Raw genomic sequence first — 18,048 nt, forward strand, 5'->3', positions numbered from 1 at the left:
TTCCACACCTCTTGCTACTAAGAAAAGGAGAAAACATGTGGGAGATGCTTCCTAGAGGCATGAGAGCAGAGAAACACAATAGAATGCTGTTTTCCGAAAATGCAGGAGTTGGAATTCACCACCACTAGACTTTTCCCAGGGCAATAAAACTTTGGGCAAAGTTATCTGAAGGATGGGGTTTCTCAGCTTCTAATACTTTTAGCTACACCCCCAGTCAGTATGCCCTTCAAAAAGGAGCATACTGAAATCTCCCATCATTCCTAAGAATACCAAGAATGCCCTGCTCCCTCCACCTTCTTTTAGGTAACTCCTAGCATCTCAGATCCTCTTGTGGATTGTCCCAAGAAAACATTTTGAACTATAAACAGCTATGTTTTCAGGACATGCTTGCTCATCTGTATTTGTTCTGTGCATCTATAAAATGCTCAAAGCATAGGCATCCTGACAGCTTGTAGAAGAACAATAAGAAAGAATTTATTATAGTTAGCTGTATTCAGTACCTACCATATCTGACTTAGCACAAAGGAATAGCCACCTGATACAAATAAATAGTTACTTTAAAACACAAATTACTAGTAAATGGCACTAACAGCAAGCTTCTGACCAATTTTCTGCTCCAGTTAAAATTTTGAACGGAAGGATACAGGATGACAGACAAATAGCCAAATATCACCAACAAGCAGTGTGCAATACAAAAGCTTAGTACCGTGTCCTTATTTTTCAGGCTGTTGTAGTATACTGGGTTGCCAGCATTGACTTGCTTTAGTCTCTGAAGCAGGTTCTCCACCAAGCTGTCCCTGTCCTTCAGTTCAATGAACTGAAAGGCCATTTTGCTCCTTATACTAATAATGATTGGATTAGGGAGGAGGCTGGTATCTTCCATCTTCTCGATGCTGACCACCTGTTCCAGAAACATAATGCAAAATGCATTACCATCATCCCCACATTCACAGCAATGCCTTGATACACTTGTTTGCATGTTGAAATGTACAAAATGGCACGTATTGCTACCACTACTCAAGACTGCCTTTTCTTGACGAGACATGTCTTACAAAGCAGAATTCTGAAATAAAATTAGAGAGATCAATAATTATTTCACCTCCCTGCTTCAGTCTAAGGTCTCCAGAAAACCTCAGTTACTGCCACTAGTGATTTTGAAAGCTCACTTGAAAAACTTAAAGGGATCCAAATTAACAAAACTCCTGGGTATCTGCCCTCTTAATTTCAATCCTATTTAAGTGTCTTGGACTAGACACTCCTTACCCCTCCCATAAAACAAAATTATCCAAAATCAGAAAGCTCTTTTGCAAACCTTCCCCATCAACTTTTTTTTGGAGGCAATATTGAATACAAAAAACTTAAAATGAGAACTAGAATGGGATCAGCACAAGCAAATTCTTAAAAAATGAGGAATTTTAGCCCAGTGGCACAGAATGACACCATTAAACAGAACTGTTGGACACTCAGCAAAATTAAAAGCTTTCACCCTCAACTGTATACCATATAGCATCTACATTTCGTGTACACTTTCAAAGACCGTCACTGGAAGAGAAGTCATTAGACTCAGGATATCATTTGGGTGTTGTGCTATTGTTGTTTGAGCCCCAAAGTCAGATCTATTAAGCAATCACAACTGAACACACACTGATCAAAAAAAGCTCAAAAAATAGGCAACCTAAGAGTTTGTAGAAGAACAATAAGAAAGAATTTATTACAAATTAGTTAGCTGGATTCAGTAAAGTTTCTGAATTAGTACAAAGGAGTTGAAATATATATTAAAAAAAACCCCAAAACAAACCCAAGTCATATGCCACTCTAGTACATTAAAAATAGGTAACTAGCAGTGTAATTTGCTATTAAAACGGAGACAGACTAATTAGAAATCCTGACATCCTCTTATTAATTGAAAGCTAGACCATTTGTGGTGAGTGGAAAGTGCCAGCCAGGGATTCTGATGAAAACAGAATACAGTTCCATCAGACAAACACCAATTTTGGTTATAAAAATCTGTAGGTAAAAAAAATACAAGTCACTGAAAGGACTTGAATATCCTGTTAGTATGTTATAAATATGGGTGACTGGTGAACTAGATTTTTTTAAAACAAGGGTAACTTCTAAACAGGATCTGTAGCATGAATCCTATACCATAGGCACTGGATAGCCTAAAATAAGGCAGAGACTGGAAACTCCATCCCAAGTCTCTTCTGTATCATTCTGTCAGGTGGGGCAACACTCAATGCCTCCACTGTCAAACAGACATGCATTTGTTGCCCCCTTTATCTCCTCCCCATGAATACACCCTTGCAACCTATGCAGATCTGTTCTCCAGAGACCCCAGCTCCTGGTGTTCTATGACTTTGTGGAAGGATCATAGGCTTGGTGGGGGAAGATTATGCACAGAGTGTGCCTATATTCTTTTATACATAGAGTCAGAGTCAATAACAGAGGGAACCATGTCACTGTCATCCATATCTCTGTCTGGCATCCAGCAACACCAAACCCCAATCTCTACAGACTGTTAACAAATTACAAAATTCCCAATACTGAAACTCTTAATACTCATGCTTCCAGCTGGGAACATCCCCTCTACCTAATGAAGGGGACTAAGAAAGAGCTTTTATCCATATAAAAAAAGATGGGGCAACACCATTTCTCAAGCAGATCATCTTGTTTTGCAAGATTCCTCGTTATTGTGTCATGCTATATTAGCTGGCTAGCCTACATTTTGATTAGTGTGTTGCCTTATTGAATTCCACTTTCAGGAATTCCTCTTCTAGGCCCAGAACAAGCCTTGTAACCCTCCTCCTCTCATGTATGCATGCCTTACACACACACACACACACACACACACACACACACACACACACCCCGCTAAAGTTTTTTGCAAGGCAATCATTTAATTGACAGTAGAGATCTGGATCAGCAGAAAACCACACGCAAGATATAAAATGGAAAAAGAAAATCAAATTCTACCTCTCCAAGTGGGATAAGAACATCACAGCAGCCACTTTCTTTGCTGGTGAAGCAGATATAGCTGTCTGAAGCATACATCCTTCCTGCTGTGTGACAGCGACTAAATGGAGTCCACAGAGAACAGTCCAAAACTTCATGTACCATCTCCTTCCTTGGCAGCCTGAAGAAGGCCCGGAAAAACTCATTCTGTGCTCTGGCTTCCAGATCCCTTTTAATAGAAGCAGGAGTTGGGAGCAGGAGAGACATAACAGGAAATTAAAGTTTTAAAAAAGCTTGAATCCAAACATCAAAGCTTTGAGTCCAGATGCAATTATCTACAAAAAAAAAAAAATCACCAAGAATATATAATGTGGAATCAGGGTGCCGCATGCAGCAAGCTTTGTTGCTACCCACATCCTTTAATACACATGGCTGTAGGGATTATGAATGTCTAAGCACAGAATAATTTATCAGCACTTAAGCACTTGATCATTAAAGGAAAAAGCAAGGTTCCTACCTAAAAAGGGAGAGAATACAAATAAATGTATGTTGTCTCTTCACTGCCAAAACCTATGGCAGGCTAGGAGTTAAACTGGAGATCTGTAACCTTGGTGCAGGGGAGAAGGGGGCAGAGGCTTTGTAGCAGTGGTTCCTGCTACTGTTGGGTTCAGCAATTGTTTGGCAGTCCCAGAAGACAACCAAGGAGGCTTTTAGTTTTAGTAAGCATCCCTTTCTCTTCCCCTTCTCAGGAAAGCAGGAAGTTGATGAGGATTTTTTATTTTGACAATTTGGGAGTCCTGAATTCCCCAGCAATATAAGCAGCTTTCCACTGCCAAGTCTAGATACCTGCACCTGGATCCAAAAAGGACTGATGCGCACATTAGCCTGATACTTCTGCTACAGAGAACAGCAGCAAAACAGTTATCTAAAAATGACATTGAAAGTGTCATCAGTAAGCTTCAGAGTTAACAGCCATTGAGATGAGTCAGAGAACGTGAACACCACTTGCAGATGTGGGTTGCCTTTCAGCTAGGGTTTGAAAGGCTCCCCTCTCCCCATCCCCACCTTCCTCCTACAACTGGAGAGCATGTATACACAAACAAAGTCAAAAATACTTTTTAAAAATATGAACAGTAAGTTTCTGAACCTTAGTTATGCAGAAGATTTTCAAATGAACCATTCCACAGCAGCTCCTAAAACCATACAACATATGTCCTTATCTACAGGGCCCTGGTTATTACACTGCATATGATAGCTCCAGTGAGGCAAAGCCCCAAAACTGAAGGTTTCCAAAAGAACAGACAAAATTCATGCTTATTTATTAGTATTAAGCTGTTGGAGGTTAAGTTCTACGATCCTCTTTACAAGATGGGTTTTCCTGGCACAGCTCACCTTAGGGCAACAGGGAAGACAGAAAGAATTCAAAACGTGGGCTGCATGGAGGGAGTGGCTCCCTCTACTGTGCACTGGCAAAGCAAGAAGCAGCAGAGCAAAAAAGGCCCTTCTGACCAGGTTATTTAGGTGTAAAAAGGTTACACAGCATGCTGTCTCACAATAAATGAGGCAAGTCCCTTTTCATTTGCTGATCTAAGGCAGGAAAGTAAAAGATGTAGAGTATTTGTCCCAGATCTCGGATTGATGTGTGGGGAAGAGGTTTCATGCAGCTATTTAAGGCTTGCCTGTGAAAAAGTGAAGCTGTGTGATATGAGGAGAGAGGAACCTGAAAATAAAACTGGGAGAAAAGGGGAAGGGAGGCTCTCTAGCTAACACAGAAAAGACAGAATACACTTGACCAGCATTTTTGATCTATTATCTTCATTCCTCAGGTTATCCAAGGAAAACGGTTATCCAAACAGTTATCCAGGTAATCCAAAAAGGCTCCGATTGATTAAAAAAAAAAAGAACAGGGGAACATTTTTTTTTTTTTTATAGAGGAAGACAAAGGTTAGTTTAAGATCAAAATTTCCACAGGCAAAGAGACTCTGATAAGTGCATGCAGTGATCTGCTATTATGACGAGGCTGGATCAGGATATGCCTCTCAGTTAGCTCAGCACAAAAATATTTTCCATTTCGGCACAGCACAGATGAATGCTAGTGATAGCCTCGGCAGCCAGGTCTGTGTAAGGCCATGTTTTCTCCTAGTTCCTATGCTGAGAAGGTAAGTGACCCACTGACGCTATCAGTTCTGCATCTTCCAAACCTGGAGATTAAAAATAAGGATTGTATATAGTGGAATGGCAGCTTTGCTATAGTTATGGTAGAAATTTGCTTGCTAGTAAAAAGTGCTCCAAAAGTCTACACATTGACTCCAAGTGTTTTGGAAGTCTTTGCACCTCCTCAGGATGCAGGGTCAGGTCAGTGGCCCAGATTTATGGTCCTTTGGGCAAGGGGTTCCTTTGCCTCAGTTTCCTGCTCCCTCCAGGGTAATTCCAGCTGGTACATGTCCAAAACAACATCTCTAAAAAGAACAAACATACACATACAACGAAACTTGGCTCCGGTGAAACAAGAGAGTTTCCAGTGTTCGCATGCAGTTGAAGTCGGGGCTATTTCACCCTTCTCTAAGCCCCTTATTCTGCAAATAGCTGCGTGGAATCTCCTCCCCACACATCAATCCCAGATCTGGGACAAGGACAAGGACTCTACTGAGTCCAAACATCAATCCCAGATCCGGGACAGGGACTCTACTGTCCAGTGCCACTCTACATATGCCTCAGATCAGCATATGAACCCCTCAGAGCCCTGCTACTTCCTTATGTCCCCCATTCACACCAGTGCCAGAGGAAGCTGGAGCTGGGATAGTAGGTTTGGGGTTATAATAGTAAAAGTATAAGGGCGGTCAGAGTAACAGTCACACTGAAGGGAATAGTTGATCCATATAGGAGTGGTGCTGGACCCAAGCAGATGGAAAAAAAAAAAACCATAGGAGGGAATGTTAGAGAAGCGTAGGGAGAAGCAAGGTAGAAAGGAAGCGATCAGCACGGGGAGGGGGACAGTGGGGTTACAAGTGGGACCCAAGAGAAAACCAGCCTAAGACTTTCAGTCTATGTTTGTCATTGGGTATCAAAACACTGCTTTCCCCCAATTTGCCCTCCCTGCTAAATTAATGATGGAGGAAAACTGTGGCCACTAGCCTGAATATGGCTCAGTTGTGGTAAACACCTGATGAACAAAGTCAAAACAAGAAAATAAGCACACTTTCAGTAGTAGTTGGGTATAGTCATCTCTCTAACCCAGCTGGAGCTTCTGAATGCTATTTTGTGTGCATTTTCTCCCTCTTTCTAGTCAAGGAAAGATGTCTGTAGGAGAAAGGATGCTCAGTTATTCCCATTTTACAGATGGAGAAGAAATGAAAAGGTGTTATTGTCTCTAGATTGCAAAGGAGATTTACAGTAAAGCTAAAAATTGACCCCAGATCTGTCCTGATTCCTGGCGCAGCGCTGTACAAAACCAAAGTTAAGCATGGAAATCCTCTATTATGCACATAGCTTTAGTACAAGTTTTCAACTGAACTTCAGTTAATGAGCGCATGTGCACACATGGCATGCCCAATCAAGAAAGGAAAATAAATCTAGTGCATCTGAAGTGTCATAGAAGTTGCACAAATTAACAATAAAAAAAATCCTACTGCTGAGCCTGGTACCAGGCAAATATTGATCACTCTCACTGCAATCAGTTTCAGTGAGATAAGAAAATATGTGTTTGGATCCTTCTAAGCTACTGGATGTCTGGCTAGAGTTTTGTTACTGTGGAGGAAGGGCAGTAATTTAAGTAAAGAGACATGACCACAGAGAGATGCTGGGCATCTCAACCAAAAAAGGTCCTGAAGCATTTTGAAATCTTTTGTCATAGTCCCCTAGCTCCGTATCCATGCCCCTCTCTCAGCTTAGAATTTCTTTCCACTTTAAAGCCAATCTAAATGTACAAATGGCTTTCCTCATGGCATGACAACAAGCAGTGCAACACCAAAAAAAAAAAATCCATTAACGGAGAAAGTTGGTACACATTAGCCTCCCAGAACTGGGAAAGGAGGCCAATTTTAACATGATTGCAACTGCCTATCCCGAATGACTCACAAAACAGGATCAGAGAGTGGTGCCAAAGGAGACCACACCTTATCCACTACTGCTGTAAAGAAAAATGCCGAGACAGAAGCCAGCTTTGGAGAATGTGGAATCCAGGAAACAATCAGAAAGAGTGGAAACACAAGAATGAAAGACTGTCAGTATTCACAAACTTGGACCCAGGTGCAAAGAGTCAGAAGCTGCACTAACGGACAGCATTTCTTTTCAGGTGGATGAATTCTATACAACTACCACTCAACAAGCCATCCCTTCATAAGGGTATCCACATTAAACTGCAACATGTAAGATGTGCACCGTACTTTAAGATAAGGTGTAATACAAAGTCAGCTCCTGAAATGGGACAGTAACCTGCTATATGGTACAAACAGAAGTGAGCTCACGGCATTAACTATCTCAAAGTTGCTCAGTAATGATCCCATTACCACTGGTAAGAGGTTAAAATGATTCAGACTGGAAGGGGACCCAAACTGAAATGTTCAAGTGTGCACTGAAGATCCTCCACTTCCCCGGTGGCTTTCTAATGTCATGGGCTAGCCTGCCAAGTCTTCTGACCTCATGCAAGCCATCCCAGTTCTGCCCAGTGTTCCCACTTTTATCAAATGCTACCTTTTCTCACAAAAGCATTTGCACATTACTGGAGTCCAGGATCCTCTTCGATTTGAGCATAGCAAGTCAACTACCAAGGCTGAAATGTAATAGCTCCTACTATGCACCTTAAAATCTACCTTCTAAAAGGGTTTTATTTAAACAATGCACATACGAGAGACAAAATAATGGCTAATAGTATCTGAAGTATTCAGATTGAGTCATTGCTGCCAAATATATGTTTCCTTTATTTTATACCCCAAAATAAAAGTCATCTTGGCTAAATCTGATTTGTTGAATCACAGGCTATTCACAAAGCACGAATGCAGCTACAGATACAAACAGAGCCAGTGTTCTGTGCGTAAATATCGAAAAGTTATGCAGGATTTTTCCCTGAACAAGATATCCCCACCTTTCCCTCTTGCCTCCCCCAAGTCAAGTGCTGAAACCTTAAGAGATCTCTTAAAAGAATGAAACACAGTACTATATTATATCTAGCTATAAGTGTTTCATGCAATACAGGAACATCAAGTCCCTCTGACCACATGGATTTTATGGGTATAAATTGGAAAATACAACTGAATGATTGTTGTTTTCCTTTCCGAAGAAATGATATGGATTCAAGTGATATATGTGACATGGATTTTTAGGTGTGCGTTATCTTTCACTGGACCAGTTTGGGATAGGTTTAGACACGGTTTTGAAATGCAAAGCATATTTCCTGGACCGTCATGACTAAGTCACCCCAACACTACGACATTTGTGGTGTAAACTAATTCAAACAGTTTCCATTCAGGTTGGAGTGTTAACAATTCTTTAACACTTGTTTACTATCACAAAACATTTTGCTTCAAGTACTCTGGATTGGCAACTCATAATTTACACCTTAAGAAAGACTTCAAGGCAGTTATGGCCCTTAGAAATGTCTTCTCCCAGCGCACCATAATGTCCTGTGTGCGCTCAATATCATTTCTGCTCAGGCTATTTCTCCAATTAAGACTTGTGCTAGATGCATCATGAAAGAAACAGAAATAGAAAGCTAAAAAAAGTAGTAACTAGAATTTGTTTTCTCTCTCTCTCTCTATTAAAAGAGGTGTCCTAGGTGCCAATGCAACTCATGCCACTTCAGTATCTGCGGTTATCAAGTGCCACAGCTTCACTTTGCTTTCCAGAGCAATTAAATAGCTACTAATCCCTCTGTGACCCACTGATATATATGTTATCCTTTCATAAATCAAAATGAAAATGTAGTTTGACACTTAGCCATAATATTACTTGGGTCATATATTCTAGGCCTACTTCTGCAACCACTTGGTCCGCCAAAAATTGCAGAACTACTACAGAAGTAAAAAGGTTGAGGGCTGGACTTTTTCTCAGTGTGATGACAACAGGAAGCTCTTGAACACCAGCTATAATTAAAAAGTTTCTGTTTTCAGAGCACAAAAGACGGGCTATTAAGATCTTCTACACAAATGCTCCCTCCTTTCAGAAAAATACGTACCAGTATACCTTTTTTTGGTAAGAAAAAGGGAATGAACACAAAACAACATAGCTTGTTACATCACATCCAACAAAACAAGTGTTAAAAAGGAGAGTCTAATTTGAGGTAGCAGTTGTTTTCTTGGGTTTGTTTTTTTTTTTTTTTTGGGGGGGGGGGGGGGGGTTTACAATATATGCCTGATACCTAAGATATATGGTCTACTATTTTCTTTCAAAACAGGCATATGAATTTCAAGGACAGAACAAAGGAGGGGGGGAAAAAAATCAAGTGAAAACTGGTATTTCCTGAACTGTTACAACAATTCAAAAAATAAGTTTCAACCTAAATATCTCATTAGCATTAGCACATTTATCCACTGTTCAGTCTTGCTGAATCATACTGTGAAGATGTTACCAAACTGTTACAAAGGGCACAAAACTGCAACCTACTCGGTCACTGTGTAGTTTAATGTGCAGGAAATGGGATTTCAAAATTTGCAATATTTTCCTGTCTGGTCAGGATCTCAAGTTGCAATGCATCAGCATGATTACAGAATGAGAAAGTCAGCGTAAGGAACTCTCCTACAAATGTATTTTAATTTTGCTTTCTGTTTCAAAAACCGGTAGGTAAGGGGAGAGGGGGAAAATACACCTCCATAAAGGTGTGGGATTATTTGTGCTTCTGTTGTTGATTCATTAGTACACACATTGCTTCTCAAAAGTGCCTCAAGGACAATTTCAGGTCGATTCTTCTGAAAGCCCACCCATGACAATATTTCAGAAGATTCACATACTGTATTAAATTTATATTTACATCTAGGTGTTTTTCCCCCTGCAGCCTGTTTCAATTAATATTTTTAAAGCAAAGAATCTTTGGGGAAGGGAAAAAGGCAGAATTAAGAGATACATTTATGTGCTTCTCAAAATAAAAAATGCCCCTTGTGCAAATTTGTCATATAACCCCTGCGCAGTTTATTTCAAAACTCTTTCAGTCCAAAGAGTTGTTGGAAAGACATAGTGGTTGAAGAAGAAAACAAAGAAGGGGAGAGGGGTTGGCAGAAATAACTGATTCCTTAGTCAGAGCACATACATTAAATTACCAAGGGGGAAAAAAAATCTTTTAGGCCTACAACCGCAAAAAAATATCTGTTTAAGCACTTTTTAACACTCTTCCTCATGTTTTTGTTTTAAAAAAAAGCTCTGGCATCACTAAAGAAAAAGTTCTAAGTGTTGCAGTGTATTGCTTGTATCAGCTTACAGACTGCAGAAAATCTATTTTAGTGATATATTGGGCCAGGATTTCACTCAACGAGTTGAAATATAAAATGCCAAGGAATAGTGGGTACAAGAACACCAATTACTAATAGAGTTTATATAGCACATTTCCTGGGTTTTGGAATGAAGAATGTTTATTCAGTAAAATTGCAGAAACACCCTCCGAGACTGATTAATAAAGGAAAGCAGTTACTGTGCACCTGTATTATCGTCAGCAAAACCTCCTCCTCTCAACCTGAAGCCATGCACAAATTATTCACTTGAGTGGCATGAGGAATGCAAGAGGGCATATAGTTTTGCTGCCAGATCAAAGGAATTGCATTTATATATAGTCTTTAGATCTGACCCTGGAATGACCCACGAAGTAGCTGCAGGCCTGCATAGTTGTCTTTACACCATCTCGAGGGAGGCAAAAGGAGCTGACGAGATTGAGAAACAGTGGAAAAGCTGCATTCACATTCCACTCATCCACAAAGCATGTTACACCAGTGTCAACACTGGTGCCCTAGGCAAATCCCATATTTAGCCATTACATGCTGCCCACCTAAAATTCCTTCTGCAGTTTCACTTCCTCCTCAAAAAACACCAGAAAATCAAAGTGTCTTGTGTAGCATTACTGGGACAGAATGATATTGATCCCCCCACCCCACCCCCGCACATAGATTCAACTGCATTTCAGTAGTGAGGAAGGAATCAATGTGCAATAAAATATTACCCACAAAAATCCTTGCCTCTCACATACAGTTTATGCATTTGAAGGTTGTCTGAAATAGAAGCTACTGTGCAGTACTGACAACACTCTGCTACTCTCCCATCAGGGTCTGTTTTGATCCCAGAACTCCTCCCTTAATTCAGTAATAGCGACTATAGCACGGGGACTTTCCACGTGTCAGAAGTGCAAGACAATATGATTACGAGCAATAGTTCTCTCGACTCATCAGCACTTGGAAACTACACACAGAACTAAGAACAACACAAAAGACTGCTTCCACTGAAGGAAAGTGAAATTGTCTCTTATTGGAATTTACCTTTAAACAATGAACGGTACTTTTAAAAGGAAATAAACAGCATGTGCTTCAGGAAAGTACAAACATTAGCTGTGTGACCTGCACACACCATTCCCAATAGGGTGCATGCAAGTTGAAATGTCTATTTTATCAACTCCCATAGATTATGATTAGTTGTGTTTTCTCAAAATAACTTCATTTAAATTTTACCAAGCTTATGAAGCAAAAGCAGTACTACAAAATGCAAAGTCCACTACTATAATTCTACTAGCAGAAGCAGAAACAATTTTATTTTTTTACCTCTTTGTAATTTGAGTAGGATCCTGGAGGCCTGGATCCAGTTCAAAGATTTCATTATCAAGTAGTCTTCGGAGCGTTACATCTGCCAGCTGCTCCATTATTCTGAATGCCTCATCAATATTAAGAAACAGAGAGAAGTCACGTTCTTTGCTTGGAGTGGTGATACGAATGATATCAGTCATGATGACATTGGAGGTTCTTTCCAGCTTCTGGACATCAACCCAGGGAATTATAAGTTTTACTGCCGTTTAAGAAAGAACAAAAACCTCTGAGGAACAGAGTTTAAACTTCTTCCTGATTTCAGATACAAGCATTAACAGTCAGAACAGAAATTGTTAACAAGTTAAAAGGTCTGACCTATCCATATAAATAAAGTGCCTAATATGTACCCACTGCTTATTCTCTCATATACCAAACACAAAACTTCCCTCTCCCCTAAAACTTTATCATTCATGAAAGGTGACAGACCGATGAATCTTATCTCCACAAAATAAGCATCATAAGCTCTGCTCAAAGCTTCTGTAAAAAGGAGACTCTGTAGCCCTCTTTTTACTTCCCCTCTGCAGAAACAGCTAATATAAGAACTAAGCAAAAAAGATCTTTGGTTCATCTACCCTGCTGGAAGCAAGACTTTGAGGAAGGTGAAAAACTGACTGCCTTCTGTCCTGGACATTTTCAGGGAAACAGCAAGCTAGCTTGCTTCTATAATTGATGTTATTTGAGTAGAAACAGAAGTAAGCTGAGTGACCTTCCAATCCAATGTGGAAGTGGGAGTAACAGAGAAATTTAGCACCTCATATGCATGGTACAGAAGGTTCCTACTATCACATTCTCATGTAAATATTGACCCAATAGTTTGATGTGCATCAACAGTACAGCAGAAGTATCTTCTGCAGACTGAAAGCAATCAGGACTCGTAGTAGAGATGATATCTTTATTAGACCACCAAGATTTAAAATAAATAAATAAAGACATCTTTAATTGAAGATTTTTTTTTTGCAAAAATCTTGGTGGTCTAATAAAAGATATCCTCTCTACTATGAGTCCTGATTGCCCTTCCCTCTAGACCAATATGGCTACAACCTGAATACCTTTTGAAGACTAAGAGACTGAGACTCTTTCACAAATTTAAAAAAAAAAAAAAAGGTCACCAAATCAATATTAAAATTAAGCCTTAAGAAAGATTCTAACTCCTGCAGAGACCATGTCTTCAGGAAATACGCAATATAATAAAATATTCATGTAGGCGTCTCATTTGTCTAACTGAAGTGTAAACGCTGCACAAATACATAAATGGTTTCCACATGGAGGTATGGAAAGGGATGAACTCTCAATATAAATGTAATTCTGAAAAAAGTTAATTAGGCATATAAACCTTGCTATTTTGCTATTAAGTAAATTGCATAGCGTGGGGGTTTTTTTCCCCAGAAACATCACTAGCGTATCACAAAATCCATAAAGGGTTCAAGGAAAAAACATATGGAAGTGTTCTTTATACCAAAACATTTTGTTAAGCCATGCAAGTCACGAGAAAGTAAAAAAGGATCAGTGTATGCTGGATGACCATGGAAGAATATTATTTGCCTCTTCCAGGAAAGGCACAAGGCAATCATGCTGAAAAACACTTGAAAATAAATTAGATTTCCACTTGAGTTAACAACTACTGGAAGCTTACCCTGGAATCTCTTTGCCAAAAAATAGAGAAAATATGCCACCAATATTCTAGGCCAGTCCCTTTATGACAATAAAATCATAAAAAGGCAAGAACAGAAAACATTGCCTTGAATTCTTTTGTTATACAAGCCATGCTCATGATTACTAATTATATTTAACAATACCCCAGCTGGGTCTTCTATAGTAATTCCAATCACAACCTTGTCAAGAACGATTCCATATCCTAACTATTCTTACTTAAATATAGCAAAACTATATAACCACACACAAATTAATGGCCAAAATATATTAGTTCTGCACAGGCAAGACAGTCAAGGAAGCCATGACTGACTGTACAGGACTATAAATAGCACTATTCACAGAGAATTTAGGACCAGGTAGGTTTTTACTCCAAAGCAAAAGGGGAGCATACTGTTGTAAAAAGCCCCAAACCAGCAATGTGATATGATGCAGTATTTTCAGTTTTAAAATATGAACACTCAATTAAAAACTATGAAGGCAACTTGCCAGTATCCCTTTAAACAAATTAGAAATCCAAAAGGCTGGCATGCCTAAATATTTTGATACAGCTTCCTAATTCCATAAGGGCACTTAATGTTGAAATAGGCTCAAAGTACTGTACAGTCACCTAAAATTCCCCAAAGTCATAACAAGAAATTAAGAGGGTTTTCTGGTCAGAACTGAGAGATGTAACATTCTTCCCATGGTTTAGTCCAGAGGATTAAATAGATTTCAACAGAATAAAATTAAAACGTCTATAAAAGATTCACTTCCTCAGGTTTTATAATTCATAGCCTGCTCTTTTCCCAGCAGTTACATTTAATGAGGCAACAACTTATATCTATTGACATTATTTTATACAGTCACAAGACTCAACCAAGGCTACTTCGTGACTATTGGATGAAAACGAGCATAATTAATTCCTTGTTTTGTTTTAAAAACTGAGCAAAATTCTCAAATATAAGGTATGGTAGCTAAACCTGAACTACTCAGTATAGCTTGAACCATTGATTAACATGAAAAAAATAAATTTCAAATTGTTTTGAATAGGTGTTAAAATCTGTAGAACGTTGAAGCTTTCTACAGCTACCCTGAGATTTGAGCTGTTTTACATGTTTTTAGGGCAGATCATTTTGTTTTTAGGGCAGATCAAATTGTTTTGTAAATGCCACCTTTAAGAATGGGTACAACTATTGTTTCTGCATTAAACAAGCATTACCACTGAAGTTTAGGCTCAAGCTTAGAGAGGTCAAGCTTGGTTTCTGGTTTTTTTAAGTTAACCAAAATGGCTTGGTTTTTCATTTGCATTTCCAAGCACTTAGCCAACTAATTAATGAAAAGCTGTAGGATACCAGGCAGTGAAACCAACTATAAAAGTAAATGAGCAATTTATTATCATTGCCCAAAACAGAAGTAATCACAAGTGTGAAATAAATTTGATTCTTTAATTCTGCATTTTAATAAAGTGTTTTAATGGTATTTTAAGAGGTTTTTTACTAGCTGAGTAACAGTAACGGTAATTAGGGGTTATTTCTTATTACACAATAGGACTTGATTATGTCTCTTCCCTTCACCCCTCTCCAGTATTACATAACTCAGGGCTGTCCACCTTCAGGGTGGCTGGAGGCCACAAGCCATACAGGCCACAGGCCCTGGGCCATGCCTATGCGGGATGTATGCTATGGGGGCCCATAGTTGTGTGCAAACCCTGCCCCTGCTGCTACACAAGCAGCATGAGGATCCCTGCCACCACCACTGCCACATGAGTCTTCCCCCACCCTCCACTTTCCCCTTCATTGCTACAGTGCAGGCAATTCTCTCCCTGCCACCACTACCTGTATGAGCAACACAAATCCCCTGCCCAAGCCTCCCTGCTGCTGCAGCCATGGAGACTGTGACTTCACCAGGTCCCCCACTGCATTGCTTTGCCCCAGAGACTCCAACTACCATTGCAACAGCAGCTTTGTGGGATGGGCTCTGCGCTGACCCTTCATGGGCTGCATGTGGCCTGTGGGTCCCCAGCTGAAGAGCCCTGATATAAATAAAGTTGTTGGCATAATATCAAGGAGTTTTTCTTTCTGCTTTGATTTGTAAGAATACAAATTGTTTCTTTCTAGAGCAGGTCTCATTAAACCTTAACTGAGGAAAACTATGGATAAAGAGAATCTTTTATCAAGGATCCCATCATGCAACGCCAGACAGAAAGCCGAGATATGTAAACAGACTGAGCTAACAATAGATCAGAATCTCTGCTTTACATTTCTTCCAAATCACATACAACTTTTGCATTAACAATGAATTCCAATTTCCATTTACTTCAAAACAGAAAATAAAAAAACCTCTAGGTGTTTTTTCTTCCTAGATATCACAAGTCTGTTTTATACATTAGTACATTCTCTAGTTCAACTTCAGAACTGTAAATAAAATATTTTTAAAAGTGGCCGCCTGGTCACAACTTGGCCCATGAACAATAAAAACCTTCAGAGGTATTAGAATGTAACTGATGATTTCTTAGTTGCGTTTTGCTATTAGTACTGGAGAGGTAGTGGGATTTACAGGAGTTGCTACAAAGCCATTCAAGGGCATAACCCCCACGCCTGCAAAGAAAAGCTATGTAGTCAAATGGGTGGATTTCGATTATACTTTCCAACTTCTGGGCTAGTTATGATAGGGTTCTCAGATGAACACTCCCCTGGGACTTTAATGGAAACAGAGGACCATATCTTTTGTACTGGTTTCTTATAAATAATTTTCTTAAACAAATTTCTCAACTATGTGAAAAATATAGAAGTGAAAAGTTTAGAGAGGCTTGCTTAGAACTGTGATTCCAAAACCCGAAAGGCTCCAGTACAAATACTGGACCTTTTTAATTTGAAAATACCAATTTGCACCTTTCACCCCTCCACATGAAGCACCAGACATAACTTTAGGTTTATTACTTTATTGTCAAGCCACAGCTGAAGTAGCACACTTCTAGAAAAAGGGTTCCATAGTCAACTTACGTTCCTTTGCATGCGTGCCTGTGTACTAACTGGAGTTGTACAAACAGTGGCTATTATTGTGTATGAATATATGTAGGAAGGGCTGTTTCAAAGTGCCCACATTCTGCATTAAAAATAGGTGTTAAAATCTGTAGAACGTTGAAGCTTTCTACGGCTACCCTGAGATTTGAGCTGTTTTACATGTTTTTAGGGCAGATCATTTTCCAGCCATTCATCACATGAATGTCGCCAAAGGCCACTCCACATTCGGAAAAAAGTAAAACTTCGGCAACTGTGTTTGCACACGCTTACAGAAAGCTTTCATACTTAGAAAGTTCCAGGTGAACATGAAATGAATAATGAAGTGACAACTAAACTCAAATCGAGTTTGTTTCATACCAGCAAACAAACAAAAGGTCAGAATGATAAAGCTGTAAAACAGAATAAGAAGTAAATATATCAACTTAAAAAAAAATCTAGTTGTACGTAACTTCACAAGTCTATTTGGGGCCAACAGTTCTTACATGTGCACACTTACATTCTTTTCCCAGGAAGAAAGAATAAAAACAGAGGTGATTGATGCTCAAATACAGCCAGCCTTGACGAGGAACTTTGCCCTTCCAGCAGCAGCACGAATAATAGGTAATCAACTTCTCTGCTTCAGGGAAGTTAAACCTGGCTTCAAATTTCACTAATGCTTCTCGGAACTTCTCAGGCTCCTCCTCCAGCTCTGCTAGTTTGCTGCTGGTTGTCTCTGCTATCAGCCCCTGATTCAATCACAAGATAAATGATTACGATAAACCTGGAACATCCACAGCCAAACTAGTTACCAGTACATTTTTTAAATCTCAGGTTTCTCTTGCAAAGGTATTTATGTTGACTTGCGGGTTATGCTTTTACTCAGTTTTCATACCTTCTTTACCTACATATTCCCCCTGCTTTACCTGCCACAGGTTAGGGTGTTGTCTTGTGTTGTGTCAGGGTTGGTGGTAGTTTTACAAAGAGGTTAGATTATGGATTTTATAGGAAAGTTTGGAAAGGGATGATCCTGCCTCAGGCATGGGGTTGGACTAGATGACCTATGGAGGTCCCTTCCAGCCCTACTTCTGACTCTGTGATTCAATCCTAGACTTAAATTTGGCCCATGATTGAAGCATGTTTCAAGTATTTCAGTTTACAACCAATCAGAACTTGTGTTGATCACTGCAACTCTTTGAAATAAACTACGTATTGTAAAACATACTTAAAATGGTATAACATTTCTACCATTCTGCTGCAGTCGAAACTGTTCTACAAGCTTTCATTCAGTTCACACAGCCATGCCAGGATATACCAGTAATTTTCAGATTAATTGGCACTATTATTTTCCTACCTAGAAGCAATGAAGTGAACCTATATAACTTGTAATAAGTTTTAAACTGAACCTTTTTTAATAAAGGGTTGAAGTACATCTATAACAAATTAAGTGCCATGACTTCCTTACAGCTCTACAACATACAAGAGAAAGAAATTCATTGAAAACTGCAGTGTTTCAGTAGTTCTAAACTGTACTTTATAGAACATGAAATATTTTGCATTTAGTAAACGATCACATATGCCACATGTCTGCAGCAGAGGCAACAGCTGTTGGAGAAATAAAATTCTGGGCCCATTATTAATAATGAAACCAGCAAAACTCTAGATGCATTGCTCTCCTCAGTTCCATAGCC

General features: G+C 39.3%; 1 protein-coding gene across 3 annotated transcripts in view; it reads right to left on the bottom strand.

Moving 5' to 3' along the window:
* The window catches only part of TBC1D8 (TBC1 domain family member 8), a 61,274-nt gene that overhangs the window by 17,311 nt on the left and 25,915 nt on the right, over positions 1-18,048 (bottom strand). For all 3 annotated transcript variants that reach the window (XM_006261422.3, XM_019485061.2, XM_014600471.3), the window contains 4 exons: positions 16,878-17,106; positions 11,685-11,925; positions 2,974-3,181; positions 707-901 (listed from right to left, as the gene is read on the bottom strand). In XM_006261422.3, the coding sequence (XP_006261484.1) occupies positions 707-901; positions 2,974-3,181; positions 11,685-11,925; positions 16,878-17,106 (873 nt within the window). The remainder of the gene's footprint in view (positions 1-706; positions 902-2,973; positions 3,182-11,684; positions 11,926-16,877; positions 17,107-18,048) is intronic.

This window comes from Alligator mississippiensis, chromosome 1 (genome assembly GCF_030867095.1).
Source record: "Alligator mississippiensis isolate rAllMis1 chromosome 1, rAllMis1, whole genome shotgun sequence".
Classification (NCBI taxonomy): domain Eukaryota; kingdom Metazoa; phylum Chordata; order Crocodylia; family Alligatoridae; genus Alligator; species Alligator mississippiensis.